General features: G+C 42.5%; 1 protein-coding gene across 10 annotated transcripts in view; it reads right to left on the bottom strand.

Annotated features, from left to right (window-relative positions):
- unc13a (unc-13 homolog A) overlaps window positions 1-11,599 on the bottom strand; it is a 169,306-nt gene extending 157,707 nt beyond the window's left edge. For all 10 annotated transcript variants that reach the window (XM_033046858.1, XM_033046865.1, XM_033046856.1 and 7 more), the window contains exon 1: window positions 11,404-11,599. In XM_033046858.1, the coding sequence (XP_032902749.1) occupies window positions 11,404-11,425 (22 nt within the window). In that variant the 5' untranslated portion in view covers window positions 11,426-11,599. The remainder of the gene's footprint in view (window positions 1-11,403) is intronic.
- Between the last annotated feature and the right edge of the window lie 14,173 nt (window positions 11,600-25,772).

Genomic DNA, 25,772 nt, shown 5'->3' with positions numbered 1-25,772 from the left:
TGTTCCACACACTCACCACAGAAAAAGTTACTCCACAAATTCCTATTAAATCTTTTTCCCTTCACCTCAAACCTATGTCTCTGGTCCTCGTATTCACCTACTCTGGGCAAGAGACTCTGTGCATCTACCCAATCTATTCCTCTCATGGATTTATACACCTCAATGGGAGCAACCCTCATCCTCCTGCACTCTGAGTCCTAGCCTACTCAACCTCTCCCTATAGCTCAGACTCCCTAGTCCTGGCAACATCCTTGTAAATCTTCTCTGTACCCTTTCCAGCTTGACAACATCTTTCCTATAACATGGTGCCCAGAACTAAACACAATATTCTAAATGTTGCCTCACCAACATCTTATACAACTGCAACATGACCTCTCAACTTCTATACTCAATACTCTGACTGATGAAGGCCTATGTTCCAAACGTCTTTTTAACCACCCTATCTACCTGCAACTCTACCTTCAAGGAACCTTGCTAATGCACTCCTAGATTCCCCTGCTCTACAACACTTCCTATAGTCCTAGCATTCATTGTGTAGGTCCTGCCCATGTTAGACTTCCCAAAATGCAACACTTCACATTTCTCTGTATTAAATTCCATCAACCATTCCCCAGCCCACCTGGCTAATCGATCGAGATCCTGCTGCAATTTTTCACAACCATTTTCACTATCTGCAAAACCAGTTTAAGGAGCATCCTGGGGAAAAAAGATGAGGCAAAAGTAATAGGTTTAAGCAAAGAATTCCAAACAGATCCTAGCCACATGAAAGCAAGGCTGCAAATGGTAGAACTATAAATAATAGAATTAAGATATTAAATATAGACAAGTATAAAGCATTTCAAATGCTTTTTTTGTGGTGAGGAGGGTATATAGGTAAGGAAGGGCAAGATCATGAAAGATAAGGACAGCATGTCCCAGCTTACCAAAGCAAGAGTAGGGGGTTGGGGAAATCATGGGCAGAGGACGTTTACCAAAATAGCTACTCTCCTTTCGCTCTAGCTTTCATCTCCTACATTCTGTGCTCCTGCACATTCCTTCAACAATAAGGCTACTTTCAATATTCCATATCTCAGCCTGCTTCAATCCACCCACACAGCAGCTGCATAATTTCTTATTCCTGGAACTCTTAAGTGTAAATATATGGATGGTGTTGCATTCTACACATCTCTTTTATGCCACCTCACTACAACAGGACTCAAATCCAATATGAATTATTTATGCAGGTGCCGAGCTTTGCAACCAGGTATTAAAATATAGTCGTGTTAAACCAAATGAGGACACTTCATCCTGGCCAATTTTTTTTTAAAAGGAGATGCGTTTATGTATCATCTCACTTCTTGAGATGTTGAATCACTCCATGCTAATACTTGTTTACTCAAGTTGATTGAAAAGAAAATGTGCAACAGATTCAATACAAAGCTTTCACTTACAATCAAGCATCTCTAGAAATAAAGTCATAACAATTAAGATACCAGCAAAAACATTGTTTTAATTACAGGTCTAATTATAAAACCCGAACATTACAAACAGAGGATACAAGTTAAGGGGCTGTCCCACTGCAGCGACCTAAGTTCAGAAGAGTGTCTTCGACCTTCAAGCTCGAAGGCACTCGCCTGAAAAACCTCGAGCTGGATCGACCGTAAGCGATGAAACCGCGAGCTGGATCGACCGACCGCACACACAAACACATCGCAAAGGCGGGGGCCACGGAAAGCGTTGCCTGAAATTCGCACCCGCGATGAGGAGGAAGGTAAAAGACGGCTGCACAGTGTACGGTAAGTTCTTTAGAGAGCACGGGGGGGGGAGGGGGGGGGGGAGAGAAGGGGAGAGGGGGGGTGGGGAAGAAGGAGAAGGGGAGAGAAGGAGGGAGTGAGGGGGGGGTGGAGGGAGAAGGAGTGGAGACACTTTTAAGAAGTATAATAAAGTTTAGCGGGCATTTAACCTACCGGTCGGTTTTCCTTAGTCCTGAAAACTCCAATGAGCCAATTAAAATGCCCGGTCAGGGAAGGAGATTGCCTACGGCTGCCCTCGACTGCCTGTAACTACATAGCGACCCCACTCCACTGCACTACGAGTTCAAAAGAACCATGCCGACCAATTTTTACTTGCGTAAAATTTTTCAACATGCTGAAAATTTTCCGCAACCTAGCTGGGGCCACAAGTATTCAGGAACTTCCCTCGAACATGAAGGAGAGTTCCAGTGACCTCCTAGGACCACGTGTCGACCATGCTGCGAGTTTGAGTCGAGGGCAAACTCTTCTAAACTCGCAGATTAGGTCGCCGTAGTGGGACAGGATCCAGGATCAATAGCACTTGAATGCTAAGCATCAATGTTATGGAATGGAAGAGTTCTGTGGATCTGCATCAAAATGCGAAAAATCATTGTAAATATCAAAAAAGAAGAGTTGTTGAGCTTCCAGAACAGAAAATAGAAATTCTTAAAAAGGACTCAATGAACCAAAATATGTTCCTAAAATGCACACCAAGTATCAACAGGAATTGTACATGCTCCCTTATGGAAAAAGTAAATAGACATGGAGTGGTTTGACATTTATAGTAATACATCACAGTAATATACTTTATTCCTATAGTAATATACTAACACACAATGTAGAATCTGTTAGATTACTGAATCGAGAATAAAGTGAAAAGAACACAATGGATGGGGAGGAAAATAAAATCAAACATTAACATTTTTAACGATGTTATTAAAATCAAAATAACTTGCCAAAAGTAGAAAATTATGGTATATTTGAATTAAGGTATATTTGAATTCACAAAACAATCAATTTTGTTTGGTACAATTAAAATATATTGTGGCGGCACGTGGTGGCAACCCAAGGGCACAGCGTACCATCCCGTCAAATGGGTTGGTGGAGCGGTTCTACCGCTGTCTGAAAGCCGCCCTGAAGGCTCGTCTCACGGGCCCTGGGTGGATGGACGAGTTGCCTTGGGTCCTGTTGGGGATTCGGACGGCCCCCAAGGAGGATCTGTCATCGTCCTCCGCGGAGTTGGTATATGATGCTCCGCTCACCGTCCCCGGGGAGTTTGTCCCTGCTGCTGATGGGTCCCAGGAACCCCCGTCATCGGTGCTGATCCGCTTGCGGGAGAGGGTTGCCGCCCTGTCTCTCATCCCAACGTCGCGTCATGGAGTGGCCCCTTCCCATGTGCCACTGCCGCTGATGGGCTGCCCGTACGTTTATCTTTGCCGTGACTCCCACGGGCCTACTACATTTGATTTGGACATGGGAGGCCGGCGTGAAACTGTGTCTGTGGCTCGTTTGAAACCGGCCCACTTGGACCTGAGTGAGCCAGTCCATGTGGTTCAACTACCCCGTCACGGGAGTCCGCCGTCCAGGGCTCCCGGAGATTCTTCCGGCCCGAGCAAGCCCCTGAGGCGTGGGATTGTATCTACGAGTTCGGGCCGCCTCGTTCAGTATCCCGTCCGGTTCAGTGCCTCTGATTCTAGGGGGGGGGGGGGTGGAGGGGGGTCATGTGGTAGCACCTGGTGGCAACCCAAGGGCATAACGAATCATCGGCTCTGGAGGGCGGCGTCTTGGTGTGGGAGGCGCTATTAACGGGGTCGGTACCTGAGTTGGTATTTAAGGCCGGGCAATGCCCGTGACCTGGGAGGAGTAGGGAGCTGTATTGGAGAGAATAAACATGTCTAGTTCACGCAACTCGTGTCCGATTAGTTTTTGGCTGGACTCCTTCGAGTCCCCGCCACAATGTATATAATCTCTCATATTTAAGGAAATGCTTATGAGAAAATTATGAAGCTGCTTCAAAGTTTCTGATTTCTAACTTTGAATGTGCCTGTGTGGCAATTATGTCTGAGTTGTTTCCATTTATTCCAATGAGCTCAAATACGTGCTAAGATGCTAAACAAAATTATTTAGATTTAAGATCTCGTCTTCGCACTTCAAAATTAATCCAAAACTTTCCTTGTATTATAATATTGTGTTTCAATTGCTTTCCTTCACCTCCTGGTCTGAACGGCGACAATACAACAATTGTATTTCATAATAAGAACATCGATGAAATGATGCATGAACAAATGGGGAAAATCACACTTGTTCCAAATCACTGAAGAACTAAAATGTTGTATATTATTTATACAGGATGAATACTCAAAGCAGAAAATATTCCTGTTACCCAGTATTCAAAGTATCTGCCATAGCTGAGTGATAACACACTTGAACTTAATTTGTTAAGTTCTGGGTTTTGGGTGAAATGTTAAACCAAAGCCACATCTACCCTCTCAGCTAGGCATAAAGATGCAATGGCAATATCTGTATAACAAGAGTTAACAAAATTCAAAGCAAAAACATAAAAACACTGCAAACACTTTGCAGACTATGCAACATCCACAGGAAGAGAAACAACACCTTTGTCAAAACGTTATCTTAGTCACTTAGCCAAAATTTATCCCTCATCCAGTTTATCTTTTGAAAATACATAGCGTCTCTGACAGATGCCCAAAATATAATGCAAGGTTCATTTACAATAGTTGAAAGCTTTGAAGGAGAAAAAGAACAGTCTTTGAAATCACAAACGAGATAATTCTGAAAAATGACATAGGGTGAAATCTATTCTACAGAACAATACAAGAGGCAAATGCGCACCAAGTTACTCGAGGAAGTTTACCCTGTGCCTTTCAGGTGATTTCCCTTCTAATCCAAGACTCATTAAGACTTATTATTATGCTTAGATGAATTTGAAGAGTAAACTGCCAATTCGTTTTGACCAGCATTGTAAAGCATTATGATTTGGTAAGCATAATAATTGTTAGATTTGAACATTGTAATAATGTAATTACATAATGCCAAAGACAGATGTAAAAAGTAATAAATTAAAGCAAGTTCGCCAGTCCTTTTCATTTAAAGCTTGAAGACAATACAAATGATTACAGAGTGCAGCTTGCAAGCTAAAACGCCACAGATAACACACAATTTACCAATTCAACAGCCTGCCCTCATCAACGTATCTTCACAATTGAAATAGAACCTCAAACTATATATCAATAGTAATTTGTAATCCTTCCTTCTAAGGGCTCAAACACAAAAGTAAGGTAGATTGTGTGAGAGAGCTTTGTTTCCATACTGTTTAACATGGGGCATAATATACCATTCCAAAGGGAAAAATAAATTTTCAGACAAAACACAACAGCTTCTCAAATGATGCAGTAGTTAGTTCACAATACACCAATAAGACTCATAATCCAAAATGGTTCTCTCTCTCAAATTGAATATGCATATTCAAAAGAACATGCAACATCAATGAAACCCGGAAGTGTTGAGTCTGAAGAAGGGTTTCGGCCCGAAACGTTGCCTATTTCCTTTGCTCCATAGATGCTGCTACACCCGCTGAGTTTCTCCAGCACTTTTGTCTACTTTCGATTCCAGCATCTGCAGTTCCTTCTTAAACATCAATGATAATTATTTTGACAACACCATCACCACCATTATCTGCAGGTTCCCGTCCAAGTCACACACTACTATAACTTGGAAATATATCACAGTCCTGTTATTGTCGATGTTCTAAATCCTGAAACTGCCTACCAATATTATAAGAATGCCATCATTAGATGAAAATTGGCAGAATTGAGGACTGCGAGGAAGATTGCCAGGTACAGATTAATTTGAAGTCCGATACACCAACGTGCAATGAAATTGCTTGTTCACATGAAGTTCAAAGCATAAACAGTATACGTGCAGTAATTATTAACAATAAATAAGTTCATGTCATTATTTCATTCGTAACTTCATAAGTTCATTAGTTATAGGAGCAGAATTAGGCCATTCAGCCCATCGAGTCTATTCCGCCATTCAATCATAGCTGAAATATCTTTCCCTCTCAACCCTATTTTCCTGCCTTCTCCCCATAATCCTTGACATGAATCAAGAATCTGTCCATCTCCATTTTAAAAATACCCAATGACGACCTCCACGGCCGTCTTTGCAACAAATTCCAGATTCGCCAACCTCTGACTAAAGAAATTCCTCCTCATTTCCTTTCTAAAGTTATGTCCTTTTATTCTGAGATGCACGCTCCACACAAACATCACGGCTAGGATCAAATTTGGATCACTGATTAAGTAACATCACCAACTGCTGTGTTGTTCCATAGAAATCTGTTTTGCTGAATTACTTTAGTTAAATTATTACTTGTCTCATTTAGAGAATGTTGTTGAATCCAAGAGCAATTAGAATAGTGATATTCTAATATGGTAACATTAAATATGCTTTTAACTGCTTATCTCAAAAAGATACCACATTAGCTACCACATTCTGAAATTTGGCATTTTGCAGGTAGAGACTTTGTTACTAACCAAATGGAATTTTCATTCGATTTAGTTTTTTGATTTGATTCAATTTATTGTCATTGTCTTCAATTAAGAGACAACGAAATTCTCTTTCCCTTACAGTCATATCAAAAATAAAATAAAAAACCCCCACAAAAACACAGAACACGGTAGTCCACAACACAAACATCCCCACAGCGGCACCAAAGTTCCCCACTGTGAGGGAAGGAACCAAAGTCCAGTCAACCTCCTCACTGATATCCTCCAATGTTCACCCGTGGTCGGGGCCTCCCGAGCACCCGGTAGTCGCCGCTACGGGCAGCCCAATGTACAGCCTTCTCGCCTGGAACGATGGAACCCCAACGTCGAATGGGAGAACATCCTCAGGGACCTGGACCTCTGAATCGGCCACCTTCCACTGGAGTCCGCGGCTCCCGATGTCCACAGGCCACGTTGGGCGGAGACTCGCGCTGGTGACCCCCGGCAAAGGGTCCCAAGGACTCCGCGATGTTGAAGTCAGTGCCGCCCGCGCTGGGAGCTCCATTAACTACGGCTCCGCGATGTTGGAGCAGCGGCCCAACACTCCGGAGCTTCAACGGTGATCCCAGGTAAGGCCTCGCCCGCTCCGAGATGTATCCAGTGCTGCGCCGCAGCTGCGAATCTCTGGTCCGGTCCCCGGCAAGAAAGCGCGCCAATCCAGTTGGTAGGCCGCGAGGGGGGGACGCGATTCGGAGAATAGCCACATCCTCGCCAGGAAGCGACTGAAGGACGGTTTCCCCCTTACCCTACCTGCTTCGCCCCACATAAAATATTGAAAAAAATAAAAAAAACACACTCTAAACATAACAAAAAATAAAAAAGACAACCAGACTGTGGTCGGAGGCAGCCAGTAACAGCGCCACCGGATGTCCAGGAATTTCCATTAGCATATTATAGTTACATTTTTAAAAGGATTTAAAGAATTAAAGTTATCAAAGAAGCCTAAATGCGAGCTTTCTGATCTATGAATTTCTGTTCTCTAGCAATTTTAATTCTTGCAATCTGTCAGGTGTATATCATTAAATGATGAATGAAAAAAAATAATGAACTACAAGTCAATTGGATTTTTAATTTTACACCCCAGAAATCTGAAAGATATTTTGAGCATAACTTGAAAAAATCATTTTCATAATACGCACAATTACATTTTAAACACAATTAAATTGATGTGAATAACTCTGAATCCAGTTTAATTTAATAACGCAATTTAGGATCAAATAATGGAAAAGCATAAAAATTACCAATACTGGAAAACATCAATATAAAATAAAACACACCGCAGGTCAGACACCATTTTCACAGAAGGAAACAGAGTCAACATTTTAGAACTGAAATTGACCTGAAATAGTATTACTAATTGTCTCTCCAGAGACGCGGCTTGATCTGCTAAGCATCCCCAGAGTTTTTATATTAATTATGGGATCTTGGGGTCCAAGTCCACAACTCCCTGAAAGTGACAAGTAGATAAAATGGTAAAGAAACATATGGTATGCTTGTCTTCATTGATTGAGGAATTGAGTACAAGAGTCAGGTAGTCATGATGCAGGTTTATAGAACTTTGGTTAGACTGCATTTGAAGTACTGCGTGCAGTCTGGTTGCCCTATTGCAGGAAGGCAAGGGAAGCTTCGGGAAAGGTACAGAGGTTTACCAGAATAATGCCTGGATTTTTGCTACAGGGAGAGGTTGGACAGGCTTGGATTGTTTCCTCTAGAACATTGGAGGTTGAGGGGAAACTTGACATCTATATTACTAAAAGTCTGATCTTGACCTGTTGTTCTGTATATTGATTTTAGTTTTTTTTTTTAAACGCTGCCACTTACGGCTGTGATTTTTGGCCATCTTACTCAGAGTCCCCCTCCGCTGTGCAGGACAAGAGGATTTTTCCCATCGATGAAAAGTAAAAGAGTTATTAGTGTTTAAAAAATGTTGAGATTCTCTCTCCTTAAGGCCACGCCCCTTCCGGAGGGACTATAAAACCCAAAAGTGTTGTGCCTCACTCAGTCTCTGCAAGATGGGGGAGCGAGAGGGTCACGTCTCTCCGTCTGAGCTGTGAATAACACCGAACACGTGTCTACTAAACTGTGAGTGGTTTTACTGACCTGTCAGTGCCCTTAATGTGGTTTGAAAAATATAGTTTGGAAATGCTAAAGCTGTGTTGCCTTTGGTTTGGAAATGCTAAAGCTGTGTTGCCTTTGGATTGGAAATGCTAAAGCTGTGTTGCCTTTGATTTGGAAATGCTAAAGCTGTGTTGCCTTTGGTTTGGAAATGCTAAAGCTGTGTTGCCTAATTAAAGTTGCCTTGCCTAATTAAAGTTGCCTTGCCTTCTATATAAATTAAAAGTCTAATCTTGACCACTTCCTGTTTGCGCTTTATATTGATTTTAGAAAAAATGCTACCACGCACGGCTGTGATTTTTTGACATTTTTGACCCCCTCCGCTCATCAGGTGCCGAGGATTTTCCCATCGATGAAACATAAAAGAGTTATTAGTGTTTTAAAAATGTTGAGATTCTCTCTCTTGTCAATCATGCCATGAAGGCCACGCCCCTTCTGGTGTGAGGGACTTTAAAATGCAGAAGAGTGGGCGAGGCTCAGTCTCTGCAAGATGGAGGAGGGAGAAGTCACGACTCGCTGTCTTTAGTGGCCTTGCACCCTGCTTGATATGGTATGAAACTGCATTTGAATTTGGTGGCCTTGCACCCTGCTTGAAGTGGTAAGAAACTGCACTTGAATTTTATGGCCCTGCACCCTGCTTGATATGGAATTTCAAGGAATAGCCTTGAGTCAACTGCCAGCCCACCAGCCATGAGTGAGTGAGCTGCTAGCACAACAGGCTTGAGTGACTGAGCCGCCAGCCCAAGAATCCATTTGGCCCACAATGTCCATACTAGCCCTCTGGAAACCAGTCCCATCAGCCCACAAAGCCCATACTAGCGCCCCCCCCCCCCCCCATATGGATATGTAGGGAATAGAGGGATATGGATTATGTGCAGGCAGATAAGAGTTCGTCTTGATGTGATGTTTGGTTCAGAGATTGTGGGCCAAAGGGCCTGTTCCTGTGCTGTTCTATGTTCTATTACAATATTTAGTATTAAAATAGTTTTCAAACTTGATCGAATAACCACAAAATTGAATTTTCCAATTCCCAAATTTTGCAATACCCCTGCTCTAGTCTAACACCAACACAATAACTCATGTACATATGTCAACATTAATCTGGAAATCCAAATTACAAGGCTATATTGGTGTGGCTACCATTAAATTGCTTCGCTGATCAACCAAAGTAAAACTCAAAGCATCATTAGGAGGAAAGAAATAACTGCGCATCTAGGAAGTGATTCACTACCTCATTTGAGTATGCATGCATCAGAAAAACATGAGTATTGTTTCCAAATTAATTACCTTTTATATATTGCTGCAGTATAATTCATACAACTTCACAAATTCCAAAATTGGTAGGAAAGTCTTAACCATTCCTATTGTACAAATCCCATCTCCTTCAAAATATATTTTCATACGATCATAAACACCACTATTAGGTGATGAGCATTAAGACTAACATTCCACAGTATGAATCAAGACATGCCACAAATCACAGGTTGTAGACCCTTAAAGAAAATGATGTTGATATTAATTCAATTTGAATATTCAATTTTTTGGGGATAAAAACATTACAACCGTCTTGAAAACCCCCCACTATATTCTTTTATCACAAGAATTGTGTTTGCTATCAGCTTTAATACCAAATGTGTAGCAATTGTAATGACTCCTTCAATACGCAATATTGTCTTTTGTAAAATGTGTTACTTTTGTAAAATGTCTCAATTTGCTCACATGAAATTATCAAGCCCCTTCCAAAACAAGGTATTGCATAAAAAAAATCAAAGAATGCACGTGTACTTTGAAATGAACAATTCCCAGTGAGGCCGAGAAGAAAGAGCTGTCCATGGTACTGTACTACACTGCCTGACGGGTTGCAGTAAGGTGTCGTGACGTTTCCGTTTATTCCACTTCCACACCCCAGAGCGCTAAGTACACGAGCTCCGATAAACTTCACTTGTATCAGTTATGTGTTTCATTTAACATTTAAACTGTCGACCATTTTATATGAAAGCAACAGTCTTTAAAAAATATATCTCACAAAAAAGCTGCAAGATTTGTAAAGCATTCCATGAATAATTTAGCTTTTAAAAAGAATCCTAAGCAATTTAACATGTTTTTAAAATAATCTTATGTGGTCAAATCATCACAATTATTTAAAATGATTTAGGGTGAGGTATTCCGCAGCAGGTGTTTTTAAAAAAGTACCACGATCTACTATTCCTTATAAAACAGAACCGTTATTTAAGGAAAGCTGACATGTCTTCATTTCCACAGGAAGATCTGAAGCAACCCGCTACTACAACGCAAACCACCACCGCCACCCCATCCCTCCCACCTTACGCACCCGCCTCCCTCCTGACAGACCACCCTCCCCCCTTCGACAGGCCAACAACCCCCCCCCCCCCCCCCCCCCCCTCCCCGGCTCCCTCTCTCTCATGACAATTCAAACATCGTCCCCCCCACAGGTACAACCCCCTCCCCTGAAAACTAAAGGGATTGAACAACCGCAACCACCACCCCCCCCCCCCCCCCCCCTCACGACAGTTTGAACCCCCCCCTCTTTGAAACCCCCCTCATTGACAGGTCAAATACCCACCCCCACAACAAATCAAACAAAACCGATCCCAGGACGAGTATTCCCCCCCCCCCCCCAAAAAAATCAACCGCCCCACCTTTCCTCGCGGAAACCCCTTGATCTCTCTACAAAGTCGCCCCTCTAATTGTGTAAGAGCTGTCGGAGTATTTTGTGGGCTTGGGAACGGGACCTGAGTGAAGGTGCGAGATGCGCCCTTACTCTATGGAGGCCGCTGATATCCATCCATTCATTCATTCATTCATTCGTTCATTCATTCATTCATTCATTGATAAGTCAGCGCCGTGCCGAGGGAGCGAGTGGAGTGGCGAGTGGGCCGGGCCGGGCGGGGAGGGGAGAGACAAGTAGAGACAAGCAGCCTTACCTCCGACACAAAGCAGAGACATTGCTCCTCTCTGGGGCTGCACGCCGCCGAGTCACTGGATCCCCGGCCCGCCCGAGTTACAGATCCAAGCCCTTTGACGAGAGGCTTCTTCCTGCCGTTGGTTGTGCTCTGGTTGACGGGCGGACCGCGACTCCTCAGCTCAGCGATTACTCGGCGCCGCCATTTTGTCGGGAGCAGCCCCCGGGTCCGGCTGACGTCACGGCCAAGCGGCGCGCGCGGGGAATTGGCGGGATGACAGCGGGGGGCGCGGGCACGATGACAGCGGGCGGCGCGGGCACGAGCGCGAGGCGGGTTGATAGTTGACAGCGGGCGGCGTGGGCACGATGACAGTGGGTGGCGCGGGCACGTAGCGGGGTGACAGTTGACAGCTGGCGGCGCGGGCGCGAGGCGGGTTGACAGTTGACAGCTGGCGGCGCGAGCTCCGCCCGGGATGAGTCGAAGGCTGCAGATGTTGCAATCCCGAGATAAATACAACGCTGAGCGCCGGAGGAACTCAGCCGGCTGGGCAGCGTCTGACGTGCCAGACATCGGTGAGTCCGCATTTGGAGTATTGTCAAGTCAAGAGTGGAGACACTTGGAACTGCAGATGTTGGTTTACGAGTGATAACACATGTGCTGGAGTAACTCAGCGAGTTGGAAGAAAGGTCTCGATCCGAAACGTCACCCTATCCATGTTCTCCAGAGATGCTGCCTGACCTGCTGACTTACTTCAGCACTTTGTGTCTTTTTTCAAGTCAAAAGTGTTTAATTTCCATATAGTCATGCAACATGAAAGCAGGCCGTTCGGACTCATCCATGCCAACTGATGCCCATCGAAGCTCGTCCTATTTGACCCATATTCATATAACCCGTTCATAACCGTTCATGGCCCAGTCCAAGTGCCTTGTAAATGCTGGTATTTGCCTCAACTACCTCCTCTGGCAGCTCGTTCCATATACCCATTACCCTTTGAGTGAAAAAGTTGTCCCTCAAGTACTTATTAGATCGTTATCCTCTCGCCTTAAACCTATGTCCCCTGGTTCTTGATTTTTCTACTCTGGGTACCGAACGAGAAAATGGTAGACAAATCTACACTTGGTCTCGCTGATGGAAAAAAGGCGACATTGGGAACATCAGAGCAGTAGATGAGGTTAGAGGAGGTGCATGTGAATCTCTCTCTCCTGGAAGTACTGCTGTGGTCCCTGGATGGAGGCGAGGGAGAAGGTATATGGATAGGTGGTATATCACCTGCGGTGGCAGGGGAAAGTGCCTGGGGAGGGGGTGTTTGGGTGGAGAGTAGCACAAAGTACCAGAGGGAACGGAAAGGGGTGGGAATGGGAAGATGTGACTGGTGGTGGGATCATGTTGAAGATGGTGCAAATGTCAAAGAATGATGTGTTGGATGCAGAGGCTGGTGAGGTGAAAGGAGAGGACCTGCTGTCCAAAGCCTCCATATCCTTTCCATAATGGGGTGACCAGAATTGCACACAATAGTCCAAAAATAGCGGAGTCAGGGGATATGTGGTGAAGGCAGGAACGGGGTACTGATTGGGGATGATCAGCCATGATCACATTGAATGGCAGTGCTGGATCGAAGGGCCGAATGGCCTACTCCTGCACCTATTGTCTGTAAATGTGTAAAAGGAATTCAAGACAAAACCAACTTGTATACACACACACATATATATATATATACACACATATACATATACATATACACATATATATATATATACACATATATATATATATATATACATATACATATATACATATACACATACATATATATATATACACACACATATATATATATATATATATATATATATATATATATATATATATATATATATATATGCCTTCCATGTAGAAAAGGTGTCAACATACCTAGTAGATGGATTTGGAACAATGATCAACACCCCCAAAGTAATGGGAGTGGGCTAAAACATTGGGCAAGGTGATAAGACTTACTGATATATATATATTTAAAAGCTGGAGATAATCAGTGTGAAGGGGAATAAGCAATAGCCATTAAAACACATTATTGGTGAGAAATATACTGTTTGATGTTAGATAAACCTATGAATATTTATTGGTTTACTGACAAGCACTAAACAGGCCTCTCAGCTCACCTTACCCATGCAGACCAAATTGGCATTTTGGGCCAGTCCCATTTGCCTGCATTTGGCCATATTCTACTAAATAGTGTATAAGTTAACAAGATGTACAAATGTTAACTAATGTCAAATTCATCAGTGAGAATGCCCCGCTGGCATAATTAGGAGTCGATACCCCTCTTTTCCATCTTTCTGTTGACCAATGCAACCTTGGTTTAAAATAGTATAAGTATCATCAAAATTAAGATTTGCCTTAAAGTGATTGAGTGAAGTGGTATAAAAGATGCATTAAGTTATATATTTTGGCATTTACTGTCAGGACAGCTTTGAAACTTTATATTTTTCATTAAGCATCTATGTGAAGTACTGAACATTAAAACTAGATGTTACATTTGGTTTGTTGCCCACTAAATACTGTTAAAAGTGAAGCACTGTTAGCATTTTTGAATTCATCACTTGTAGCTTTTGGCTGCTTGGAATCTGGTTCCAGTAAGCTGGCTTACATCAGACAGTAATTCTACAACAATGAATCAAAATGTCAATGGACTCCAATTCCTGGAACAAATCATCTTAAAACAGTGAAAGTTAATTACAGTTAAAAGTATAAATCCAAAAAATACATCTAATCAATTGTTGAGTGCATGAAATGTTTGATTTCCCTTACCCATTTTTGAACTTTATTTTTTTAATTTCTTTATTGTAGTTATCTGTTTTATTTTATTTTTTTGAATATGTATTGGGGTCAAGGAAAGAGCGTTCACATCGCAGCCCTGTTTCTATCAATCTTTCCACCACCACGCACAAGAAGCGCAAGACACACACCATTTTATGCAGATGCCGAGAAGTGTGTTCACTCTGGCTGAACAACTTCTAATCTTGTGTGTGGATTCAATAAGAAGAAGAATGTGTATTATCATTTTACTCAATAACTAGAAGTCTGAAATCTATCATATTCTATTCTGTTTGATTGTTTACTGTGATTTGGGCTGAAATTTACCAGTAGGGAATTCCAGAGTTCAGGTAAGAGTGGCTGCTCAGTATCAAGAGTGGCATCAAGAACCATTAGAAAAATAAAATCAAAGTGGAAATTGGAGGGGTGTCTGGGGGGTGCATGGCGGGGGGGAGAGGTGTGTGGGCGGGGGGGAGAGGTGTGTGGGCGGGGGGGAGAGGTGGGGAAGGGGGGGGTGTGGGGAAGGGGGGTGTGGGGAGGGGGGGGGTGTGGGGAAGGGGGGGGTGTGGGGAAGGGGGGGGGTGTGGGGGAAGGGGGGGGGTGTGGGGAAGGGGGGGGTGTGGGGAAGGGGGGGGTGTGGGGAAGGGGGGGTGTGGGGAAGGGGGGGTGTGGGGAAGGGGGGGTGTGGGGAAGGGGGGGTGTGGGGAAGGGGGGGTGTGGGGAAGGGGGGGTGTGGGGAAGGGGGGGTGTGGGGAAGGGGGGGGTGTGGGGAAGGGGGGGGTGGGGAAGGGGGGGTGGGAAGGGGGGGTGGGGAAGGGGGGGGTGGGGAAGGGGGGGTGTGGGGAAGGGGGGGTGTGGGGAAGGGGGGGTGTGGGGAAGGGGGGGTGTGGGGAAGGGGGGGTGTGGGGAAGGGGGGGTGTGGGGAAGGGGGGGTGTGGGCGTGCGTATATACACACTGAACTTTTTTTTCTCTCTCATATTATTTAGTGTACAATGTTTACCTATTATGTTGTGCTGTAGGAAGCAAGAATTTCATTGTTCTATCTGGGACATAAGACAATAAAACACTCTTGACTCTTGAAGAATGGGTCAACTGGGCTTGTATTCACTGGAATTTAGAAGGATGAAAGGGCATCTTATAGAAACATATAAAATTCTTAAAGAATTGGACAGGCTAGATGCAGGAAAAATGTTCCCGATGTTGGGGGAGTCCATAACCAGGGGCCACAGTTTAAGAATAAGGGGTACCCCATTTAGGACTGAGATGAGGAAACATTTTTTCACCCAGAGAGTTGCAAATCTGTGGAATACTCTGCCACAGAAGGCAGTGGAGGCCAATTCACTGGATGTTTTCAAGAGAGTTAGATTTAGCTCTTAGTGCTAAAGGAATCAAGGGATATGGGGAAAAAGCAGGAAGCGGGTACTGATTTTCGATCATCAGCCTCGAAAAGCCAAATGGCCTACTCCTGCACCTATTTTTCTATGTTTCTATTTAATAGGAACATGGGGGGCAGTTTTTTCGCCTAGAGGGTGGTGGGTATATGGATCGAACTGTGTGCAATATCAAACTGTATTAAAATCTGGAGTCAAGTAGAGCTGGCAAAACCAAACTGAGCATTAGTGAGCAGTTTATTGGGACTAATTGTCACTCGAGAGCAATGTCAACAACACATTCAACTGCTTTGCAGATGATTGATAGTAGATTAATGGTTTTATTATTTATTTTCTTTGGAGAGTAAGATACTGATGGGTTACCTTATTGAATCATGAAGAGCACGGAAAAATTGACGTTTAGTCTTTACTCCAGGATTGGAGGATTATGAAACTAGAAGGCATAGGCTTTTGATGAGAGGGGAGTGATTTAAGAGGGACGTCCAGGGCAACTTTTTTACTCAGAGGGCAGTTCATGTTTTATATATGGCAGCAGTTTGCTGCTTGGTGTGGGCAGGGAACACATTGCCTGGGTGGTCGTGGAGGCAGATATGATAATGGCATTTAAGAGGCTTTGGAAATGCACAGAATAGAGGGATATGCATTATGTACAGGCAGATTAAATCAGTTTAACTTGGCATCGTGTTTGGCACAAACACTGTGGTACAAAGGGCCCGTTCCTGCACTGTACTGTGCTATGTTTAAATGAGCTGCTGGACGAAGCTAGAGAAAAGAATACAATCTTGACTCGAAAGGCATTTGGACAGATAAATGGATAGAAAAGGTTTAGCGGAATATGGCCAAATGCAGGCAAATGGGACTCGCCCAAAATGCCAATTTGGTCTGCATGGGTAAGGTGAGCTGAGAAGCCTGTTTTATGCTGTATAGTCTTTGACTTGATTTAGCCAGATTGTTTGGTCCTGTTTTAGAGACCAGGTACACCTAGAAACTTCTCCATATTATTGGGTAGATGCCAGAGTGGCAACTGCAAGAGAGGCATAGTCATACAGCATGGAAACAAGCCCTTCAGTCCAACTTGCCCACACTGGCCAATATGTCCCAGCTACACTAGTGCCACCTGGCTGCATTTGGCTCATATCCCTCTAAACCTGTCCTATCCATGTATCTGTCTTTTTCCTAAATGTTGGGATAGTCCCTGCCTCAACTACCTCTGGCAGCTCGTTGCATACACCTACCACCCTTTGTGTTAAAAAGTGACCCCTCAGATTCCTATTAAATCTTTTCCCCTTCACTTTAAACCTTCACTCTGTTCCTCGATTCTGGGCAAGAGACTCTGCGCATCTATCCGACCTATTCCTCCCATGATTTTATACACCTCTAGAAGATCACCCCTCATCCTCCTGTGCTCTAAGGAATAGCGTCCCACAGCCTACTCAACCTCTTTCTATAGCTCAGACCCTTGGGTACTGGCAACATGCTTGTAAATCTTCTCTGTACCCTTTTCCAGTTTGTCCCTGTATCCTTTCCAGCTTTCCAACTTGAAAACTCCTGAGGGCGAGTCCAAGATAATAATTTGGCACTTGGTTCCAAAGATTTCCCCTCAGCCACCTGCGTTCTAAAACCTCCCATAGTCATGACTTCTACCACCCATGGTAATAGACACATGGGTGTACTGCCACCTGCAATCATGCCCTATCTGCTAAACCTGCCCCTAGCTAACACAGATTACAAATCATAACACTATAGCAAATTCCATCCCTGCCAAACAGTGTGATTGTTAAACCGCTGTGAGCACATCTAAATCTGTAAATGGCAAAGCATTGTAGCACTGGAGACACAATGAGGCAGATGCTGAAATCTCCAAAGTGCTGGAGTAACTCAGAGGGTCACACAACTACTACTGGAGAAAATAGTTTTGGAATCATCAAGAACCCTGTCATGAGTGAAAAAATAATTACCATAATATACCTTGGACAATATATTATCAACAACTTGGCTCAGTAATCAAGAGCTTTAATAATTTTAAAAATGTGCTGTGGCGCCACCTTTTGTTAAGCTGTATCATTGCAAAGAAATATGTTAAAGTGAGGTACAAGATGCTGAAATCTTGAACAAACTAAGCGCTGGAGGAACTCAGCAGGTCAGGCAGCATCTGTGGAGGGAATAGACAGATGACATTTCAGGTTGGGACTCTTCTTAAAGTGAGTTAAAATATCTCCTGCGACTGGGTTGCAGAATGTTTTCAGAGAGGATTTTTAAAAACAAAATGGTTTACATACCTCTAATTTGTAGCGTGGGATTGTTTTAGTCATCACAGCATTATGTCTAAGGATTGTTTTATTTTCATTTAATAAGCATGATAATTTTTATGTTTCAAAAATCTTGTCTGTTATGTCAGTGAAATAAATATTTTAGTGATGAGTTTTGATATCATGCCATATTGGAACTATGAATAATTTGATAATTTTTATTTTTTACAAAGTTACATTTTACCTTGAAAGGCCAGTTCCTGTCCTGTACTTTTCTATGTTTTCTATTGACAAAGAAGTCCAATTGCTCATTGCACTTTTTGTCAGTGATGAACATAGAACATAGAAAAGTACAGCACAGGGATAAGCCCTTAGGCCTACAGTATCCGTGCCAAACATGATGCCAAGGTAAACTAATATCCTCTCTCCGCTCATGGTCTATATCCGTTCATTCCCTACATATTAATGTGCCACAACCACTGGCAGGGTGTTTGAGGTATCACACTTTGTGTAAATCTTTTTACCACACACATCTCCTTTAAACTTTGCCCCTCTCACCTTAAACCTATGTCGTCTAGTCATTGAAATATCCACCCTGGGGAAAAGGCAATGACAGTCTACCCTATCTATGCCTCTCATAATAATTTTATATACTTCTATCACATCTCCCCTCAGCCGCTGACACTCCAGATAAAACTATTCAAGTTTGTCCAACCCCTCCTGTAAGGATACTAAGGCCATCTGACCTAATGTCCATCATGTGGTTTCTTTCTGAAATTATATTCAAATTTTTTGCTTCTTGGGACTTTTTCCAAGTTAAAGGCATTATTTAAATCAAATTGGTTGTCAAAATCTGAGAAATTCATAACACGGGTTTATTAAAAAAATGTTACCTAATGCCCAAACTTTTTCCACACGAAGGAAGACATATTTAGGTTGCTCATGTTAAACTCAAAGAGAAGATATTCAGCATCCAGGGTTAGTTGTGGAGATCTCCAATGTACCCGAGATGGTGTGTAATCAGCGCTTCCTATTATGATTTCAGATTAACTGCAACTTAAGGGTTTATTTTTCTGTTTGTTCCGAAAGCTTGTGGTCATTTCTACAGGCCATGATGCAGAAGATTGGCAAGAGGCTTCAGATGGTACCTGAAATAAGATGATTGTTAATTTTCCATTGGAAACTGGAAAACGATTGAGAGTGGCAAAAAGGCGAGGGATGAGGGAGCAAGATTTATAAACAATGTAAAAATGTGGGGAGCAAGATCCTAAGGGGCAACGTTTACATTCAGTGGGTGATGGGTATATGGAATGGGTGAGGAGATAGTAGAGGGAGGGTACAATAACAACATTTAAAAGACATTTGGACAGGTGCAAAGTTTTCGTTATATTATTTATTCTGATTACATATTCTGTGCTGCAGCAAGGAAGAATTTCATTGTCCTATCAGGGACATATGACAATAAAACACTCTTAACTCTTGGATAGGAAAGGTTTAGAAGTATATAAGACCAGGCGAGCAAATGGGGCAAGCCTCGATGGGGTATCTATGTCGGCATAGATAAGTTGGGTTGAAGACCCTGTTTCCATGCTGTATCTACAGAGTAGTTTCAGACCCAACTGGAGTGATATTAATTTCTCTAACTTCGAGTAACCCTGGCATTCCCTCTCTCTACATCCCTCCCCCACCCAAGTTGCACCAGCTTCTCGTTTTTACCCAACAAACAGCTAACAATGGCCTGTTTCCTTTATAATCGTTACTTTTTTTGTGTATCTTTCATTGATTGTATCTCTCTACATCATTGTCTATATCTCTCATTTCCATTTCCCGTGACTTTCAGTCTGAAGAAGGGTCTCGACCTGAAACGTCACCCATTCCTTCTATCCAGAGATGCTGCCTGTCCCACTGAGTTGCTCCAGTTTTTTGTGTCTTGCAACTGGAGTGACTATCGTTTAGAAACTTCTTGCACATAAGCAATGTTTCCATACTAGTGTGGCTTAAATCTACAATAAACTTTTTCTTCTTCTTGCGTATGGCGTGCACAGCCTAAAGTTGTTCTATTTGATCTATTTGTTTGTGCACATTGGGTTGATTGCATTAGTCGAAAAAGGGTGGGCCACGTGAAGGTTGCATTCTCCCACCTCTACAATAAATTGAACATAACGCTCTTGCCAGCAATTTAATTAGGGTTGCCGATCCATTCTCTGTTGGCCTGTGGTGAATTGGACTGGGGTGTACAACTCTTAAACATTGCTTGTAATAAAAAAAAAACACTAGAGTACTGGATATCTGAAACAAAAATGGAAAAGGCTGGAAACAGTTAGCCCGTTGGAATCTTCCTCCGGAAAGATGAAGATGTTAATCATTTCCCTTTCTGATTAGTTCAGACATTTTAAGATTCTGCATTATGTATTTACGTGTAAAATTAGATATTTTCAAAGAAGCACTATTAACAGAATACATATGGAACAAAGGATGCCTCAACTTTTTAACACAAATGGAAAAAGTGGATATATGCACTATTACAGCAAACTCACCTTGGCTGTAATGGGTTAATTTTGTCATGTCAGTCCTTTTCACTGGTGAACGAATGCCTGGCACTCACTGTCACTGGCAAGTTACGTTTAATCATTTGTGAGCAATTGCTACTCACAAAAATGTCATTAAATTATTTCCAGAATGTCAAGCGAACCTATTAAGTGACATTTCATTACTTTGTGAATAGAATTTCGGTTTTTGCACTTGTTAATTATTTATATGGTAATAATTCACCCTTTTAGTTCTTGGTCAATCACCATTCCTGAAATAATGCCTCTTTTTGGGGGGCTCTAATGTTGGAACTACTTCCATTTTACGTGACAATATGATGTGAATCCTCACAATAACGATAATGTAAATAAAATGTTGAATGATTTATCTGAATTTACTGCTGTACTTCATTTCCCCACATTCCCCCAAGAGAGAAAAATAATTACATGTTTGGACTGTTAATGCTACCACACCCTATAAATAATGGTTATAAGAGATGCCCATACTATGTTGCCTAAAATACTGAAAACACAGCCATTTCCCGTGTTTAATGTGGGAGCCATTTGAAACGCAGTCCCAGTGGAACCATTTTAAAACTGTCAAATCCTACACTCTTTATACTCCTTCACTGCACCAGAGGTCTCCAATCATATATCGTGACTGCTGTTGATATCTTTGAAACACCGTGAAAGCAATGAATCAAGGTTTATAGTTATGACTATAGACCTGTCAAATGTGGTTACATTCTTTTAAATTGATAAATTATGTTATATGAGTTGCAGATGGCTCAGGATTTGCAAATTGAGCTAAAATGACAGTTTACGATGTTTCTGATTTATGCAATCATTTATACTGTAACTTATCTAAATTAACATAATGCAATTCACAAAGAAATGTTTAATTCATTTGAAACAAACTGCACGAATGCATCAGAAATAGTTGCAGTATGCCCTTAAAGGTACCCTTTATAAAGTTTCAACGTAAACATACCTCGATGTATTGGAATTTGAATACGCAGCAGCACAGTAGGGAGGAGCTATGGCTAAGTTCTCCTCAGCTCCAAGTTTCTGATCTAAGCAGAATTGGGAACCTTCTCTGAAGATGCTGGGGACAAAAGCAAAAGGTCCTCCAGATAGAAGTATATAAAATTATGGGAAGCATTGATAAGGTAAGCAGAACCTTTTTCCCCCAGGGTGGAAATGTCAATGACTAGAGGGCATAACTCTAAGGTAAGAGAAATATAAAGAAGACGGGCGGTGCATGTTTTTCTTAAACACTGATGGCGGTGGATGCCTGGAATGCGCTGCCAGGGGTGGTAGTGGAGGCAGATATTATATTGGCATTTCGGTGGCTTTTAGGTAGGCACATGGATATGCAAGATCATGCGTAGAGATTAGTTTATTTTGGGATTATGTCTGGCAGAGACATTGTGGGCTGAAGGACCTGTTCCTGTGCTGCACTGTTCTATGTCAGCCAACCATGGACCACCAGTTTTAGAGTATCTGTCTCTGGTTTTCAAAAGTTGAAAAGTGTCTAAGCAAAGAAACCACCTATTTTCTTTGATGCATGCATTCCCGGGGCAAACCATTGAGGAGAAAACCTGAATATTTTAGCAAAAATCTTGTGAATTGCTGGTACAGAAGTCTATATTTCCACATAGACATTGAAACTTGTCCCATTCACAGTATAAAGTTAAAGTTTATAAAGTGATTTACTTTTTTAAATTTAACTAAAATTGACACTGCACACTGCAGACGAATGGTGAGTAAGGCGCCCCTAAAATTGTTGCGCTATCGTGTACCATTTTGGCTGTATTTCGGGAACATAAACATACATACAAGATGAGACTTGTCGATAAATAATAACTGGGGTCCCAGCACCGAGCCTTGCAGCACCCCCCTAGTCACTGCCCACAGTTCTGAAAAGGACCTGTTAATTCCTACTTTTTGCTTCCTGTCTGCCAACCAGTTCTCTATCCATGTCAATACCCTACCCCCAATACCATGTGCTCTAATTTTGCACATTAATCTCGTGTGGAACCTTGTCAAAGGCTTTTTGAAAGTCCAGATACACCACATCCACTGGCTCTCCCTTATCCATTCTACTTGTTACATCCTCAAAAAATTCTAGAAGATTAGTCAAGCATGATTTCCCCTTCATAAATCCATGCTGACTTCGACTGATCCTGACACTGCTTTCTAATTGCGCTGCTGTAACAATCAACTCAAGCAGCTTTCCCACTACCGATGTAAGGCTGACTGGTCTATAATTCCCCGTTTTCTCTCTCCCTCCTTTCTTAAAAAGTGGGGTTACATTGGCTACATCAGTCCACAGGAACTGATCCAGAGTCGAGAGAACATTGGAAAATTATCACCAATACATGCACAATTTCTAGGGCCACCTCCTTGAGTACTCTGGGATGCAGGCCATCAAGCCCTGGGGATTTATCTGCCTTCAGTCCCATCAATTTATCTAACACGACACAATAGGTGACGTTTCGGGTCAGGACTCTTCTTCGCAGATTGGGGGGGGGGGGGAGAGAATTAAATCTGGAAAAGTGCCTGGCAGGTAATAGGTTGATACAGGCGAGTAGGGATTTTTTTGATCAGCAGGTGGTTGGACAAAGGCCAGGGATGAAAAGACAAGGCACTGTGAGACAAAATGATTGAAGAGTTGCAAATTATGAAGCTACAGGCAGATGGAAGGGGAGGGGGGGGAAATGGGTCTAGGTGGGGCACAGGGAAGGGGAGGGGGAAGCTACAGGCAGATGGAAAGGGAGGGGGAAGAAGAAAGGTGAGAAAGGGGGTAGTGTAGTTATCCAAAATTGGAGAATTCAATGTACATTGGGTTGTAATCTATGGAAAGCGGAATAATGAGGTGCTGTTCCTCCAATGTGCGTGTTACCTCCCTCTGGCAATACAGGAGGCACAGGACAAAAAGTTGTGGATGGGTAGTTTTGGATAGGTTTCTTTTTTCTTTCTGTATTAGTTCTATATGTTCTCCATGTTACCTAGAATATTTGCAATTTTGCATCAGTCAGAAAATTAAGAATTTTCAATAAGTTCTGGACATATTCAGCCCAGGAAATTTATGTCCTCTATTCCAGAACATGATTTTGACTAAAATCGACATTGTTACTTCATTGCAATAATCAAGGAGTCTTGAAGAATGGTCTCGACCCAAAACGTCACCTATTCCTTTTCTCCAGAAATGCTGTCTGACCTGCTAAGTTACTCCAGCCTTTAGTGTCTATCTTCAGTTTAAATCAGCATCTGCAGTCCCTTCCTACACATTAAGGAGCCTTGCATTGACTGGGGTGAAAAATAGGGATCTTCCTTTACTGGTGAAATAAAATTTCCCTCTGTTTATTGTTAAGGAACAAGGGGTTCTTCAGCTGTCTTTGCAGGTATCTCCCACCAAACATAAAAAGTGGACAACCTTCCACTATGGCATCACTTAACATGCGGAAGAGACAACTCGAGTTTCCCAAGAATTTATCACTGTTTCAGTGCATTCTTCCGTGATATAGAATGCAGTTGACATCCAGATGTATACAGGCAACACCCACATCCACCTTTCTACCATTTTCCAATTTCTTGACAAACTGACTCTCTGATACTTGTAGTTGAGTTATAAATTTTAGCAATGCCAGCAAATATATTTGTTTTCCACCATGAACACCGACCTTTTATTATCGACTCCCTTCATCTTGGGATTAATCCTTCAACATGAATAAGACTGAAAAAACGTATTTATTATTCAGACTCTTCATCAAGATCCACCGCAATAGAAAGTTTTATCCCGTTTCACACTGCTGAAAGATTACTCATGCTTTTGTCACCTAACTTTAAAAAAAATACCCTCCATGCCAGCTTCCAACACCAATCTTGTAACACAACCTTCACCTCCACCACCAACATTCAACTGGAAGTGCAAATGGGTGAATCATATTGCATCTTCAAAGGAACCCCACCATCACAGAAACCTGTCAGCCAGTTTTATTCATTCGGTGAACTGTAAAGAAATTGCTGAGAGCACTGAACAGAGTTCAGAACCAGATAACATTCCGTCAACTGTACGGAAGATCTCTGGAACTATCATACATCTGCTGCAAAATAAGGATTTACAAAAAAGTATATTACCTACCTATGAGCAAAGCAAAGTGCTGGAGTAACCTCGAGTAGTCAGGCAACATCTATGGAGAGGATGGATAGGCGACATCTTTGGAATGTGGGAGGAATCCAGAGCACCAAGAGACCAAACTCCATATAGACAGCACCTGCGGTCAGGATAATAAATGGGACTCTGGCAGTGTGTGGAAGCAACTCTACCGCTGCACCACTGTGCTGCCCTTCTTCAGACTGAAAACATATAACATAAAACAGCACAGGAACAGGCCCTATGGCCTTTTGCACTGAACCATATGCTGAACCGATCTCATCGACCTGCACGTAATCCATATCCCTCTATTTCCTGCATTTCCATGTGTCTATCCAAAAGCCTCTTAAATGCTATTGTATCTGCCTCCACTACCACCCCACTGCAAGTGGGGTGACTTGTGCACGGACAGTCAGCACATGGTCCTTGACAGACGGACCTGGGTCCAACAGCCTGGTCTCCTCCACTGTTGGGCGTCTGTCCCAGCCAGACTTGTTCCACCTTCTCAGCCGTTATGGCGCTGTACCTGTCAGCCAGCCACCAACCTCTGTGTGTCGTACCGTTGTTGAGGTCTTCTTCTTGGGCCACTGTTTGTCAGCACCTCCCCCCATCGATGACCCTGTCAAGAACATAGCTCCAGGTGGTTATTTCTGAGGATGTGAGGCACAAGCAAGCTTCTCCACCATGACAATGTGATGACTCTCAGAAAAGCTGGATCAAGCTTTCATATCTTGGAAATAAGTATTGTGTTAACCTTTCTAAAAATAGCACAAGAATAATTGAGGCAGTTTATTAAAATTAAATGAAGCCTTGCGCAATCCTTCATGTTCAGTACATTGCAAAACATACAAGACCTCATCTTCCCCATAAGATTGCCTTGTTCCTCTTCAGCTATTTTTTTTTAAATCAGCAAGCTTTGTTTCCTTTTGATACACAATGCTAATTATGTGCAAAAACTATTACTCCCTTTACTTCCATTATACTGTGTAAATTAATCCGATCATTGATGCCTTGGCAATAAATTTGCAGAATTATCATTTTAGAATTTACACCAAGAAATAATCCAACTGGTATATGCCAGATCAAGAACCTTGTTCATGTTTTTTCTTCTTTTGTGCTGAATTATTATCCTCTTAGAAGTCTCTGCTAATATGTCATTACCTTGTACTTAAAACATTTCAACCTAATCATTAAGCAGAAATCCATTACACACAACTATTGAGGTCTCTTTCTGTCCAAAAAGGCAAGAGA

The sequence above is a fragment of the Amblyraja radiata genome, chromosome 29 (genome assembly GCF_010909765.2).
Source record: "Amblyraja radiata isolate CabotCenter1 chromosome 29, sAmbRad1.1.pri, whole genome shotgun sequence".
Lineage (NCBI taxonomy): Eukaryota > Metazoa > Chordata > Chondrichthyes > Rajiformes > Rajidae > Amblyraja > Amblyraja radiata.
This window is presented reverse-complemented; position numbering and strand designations above follow the sequence as displayed.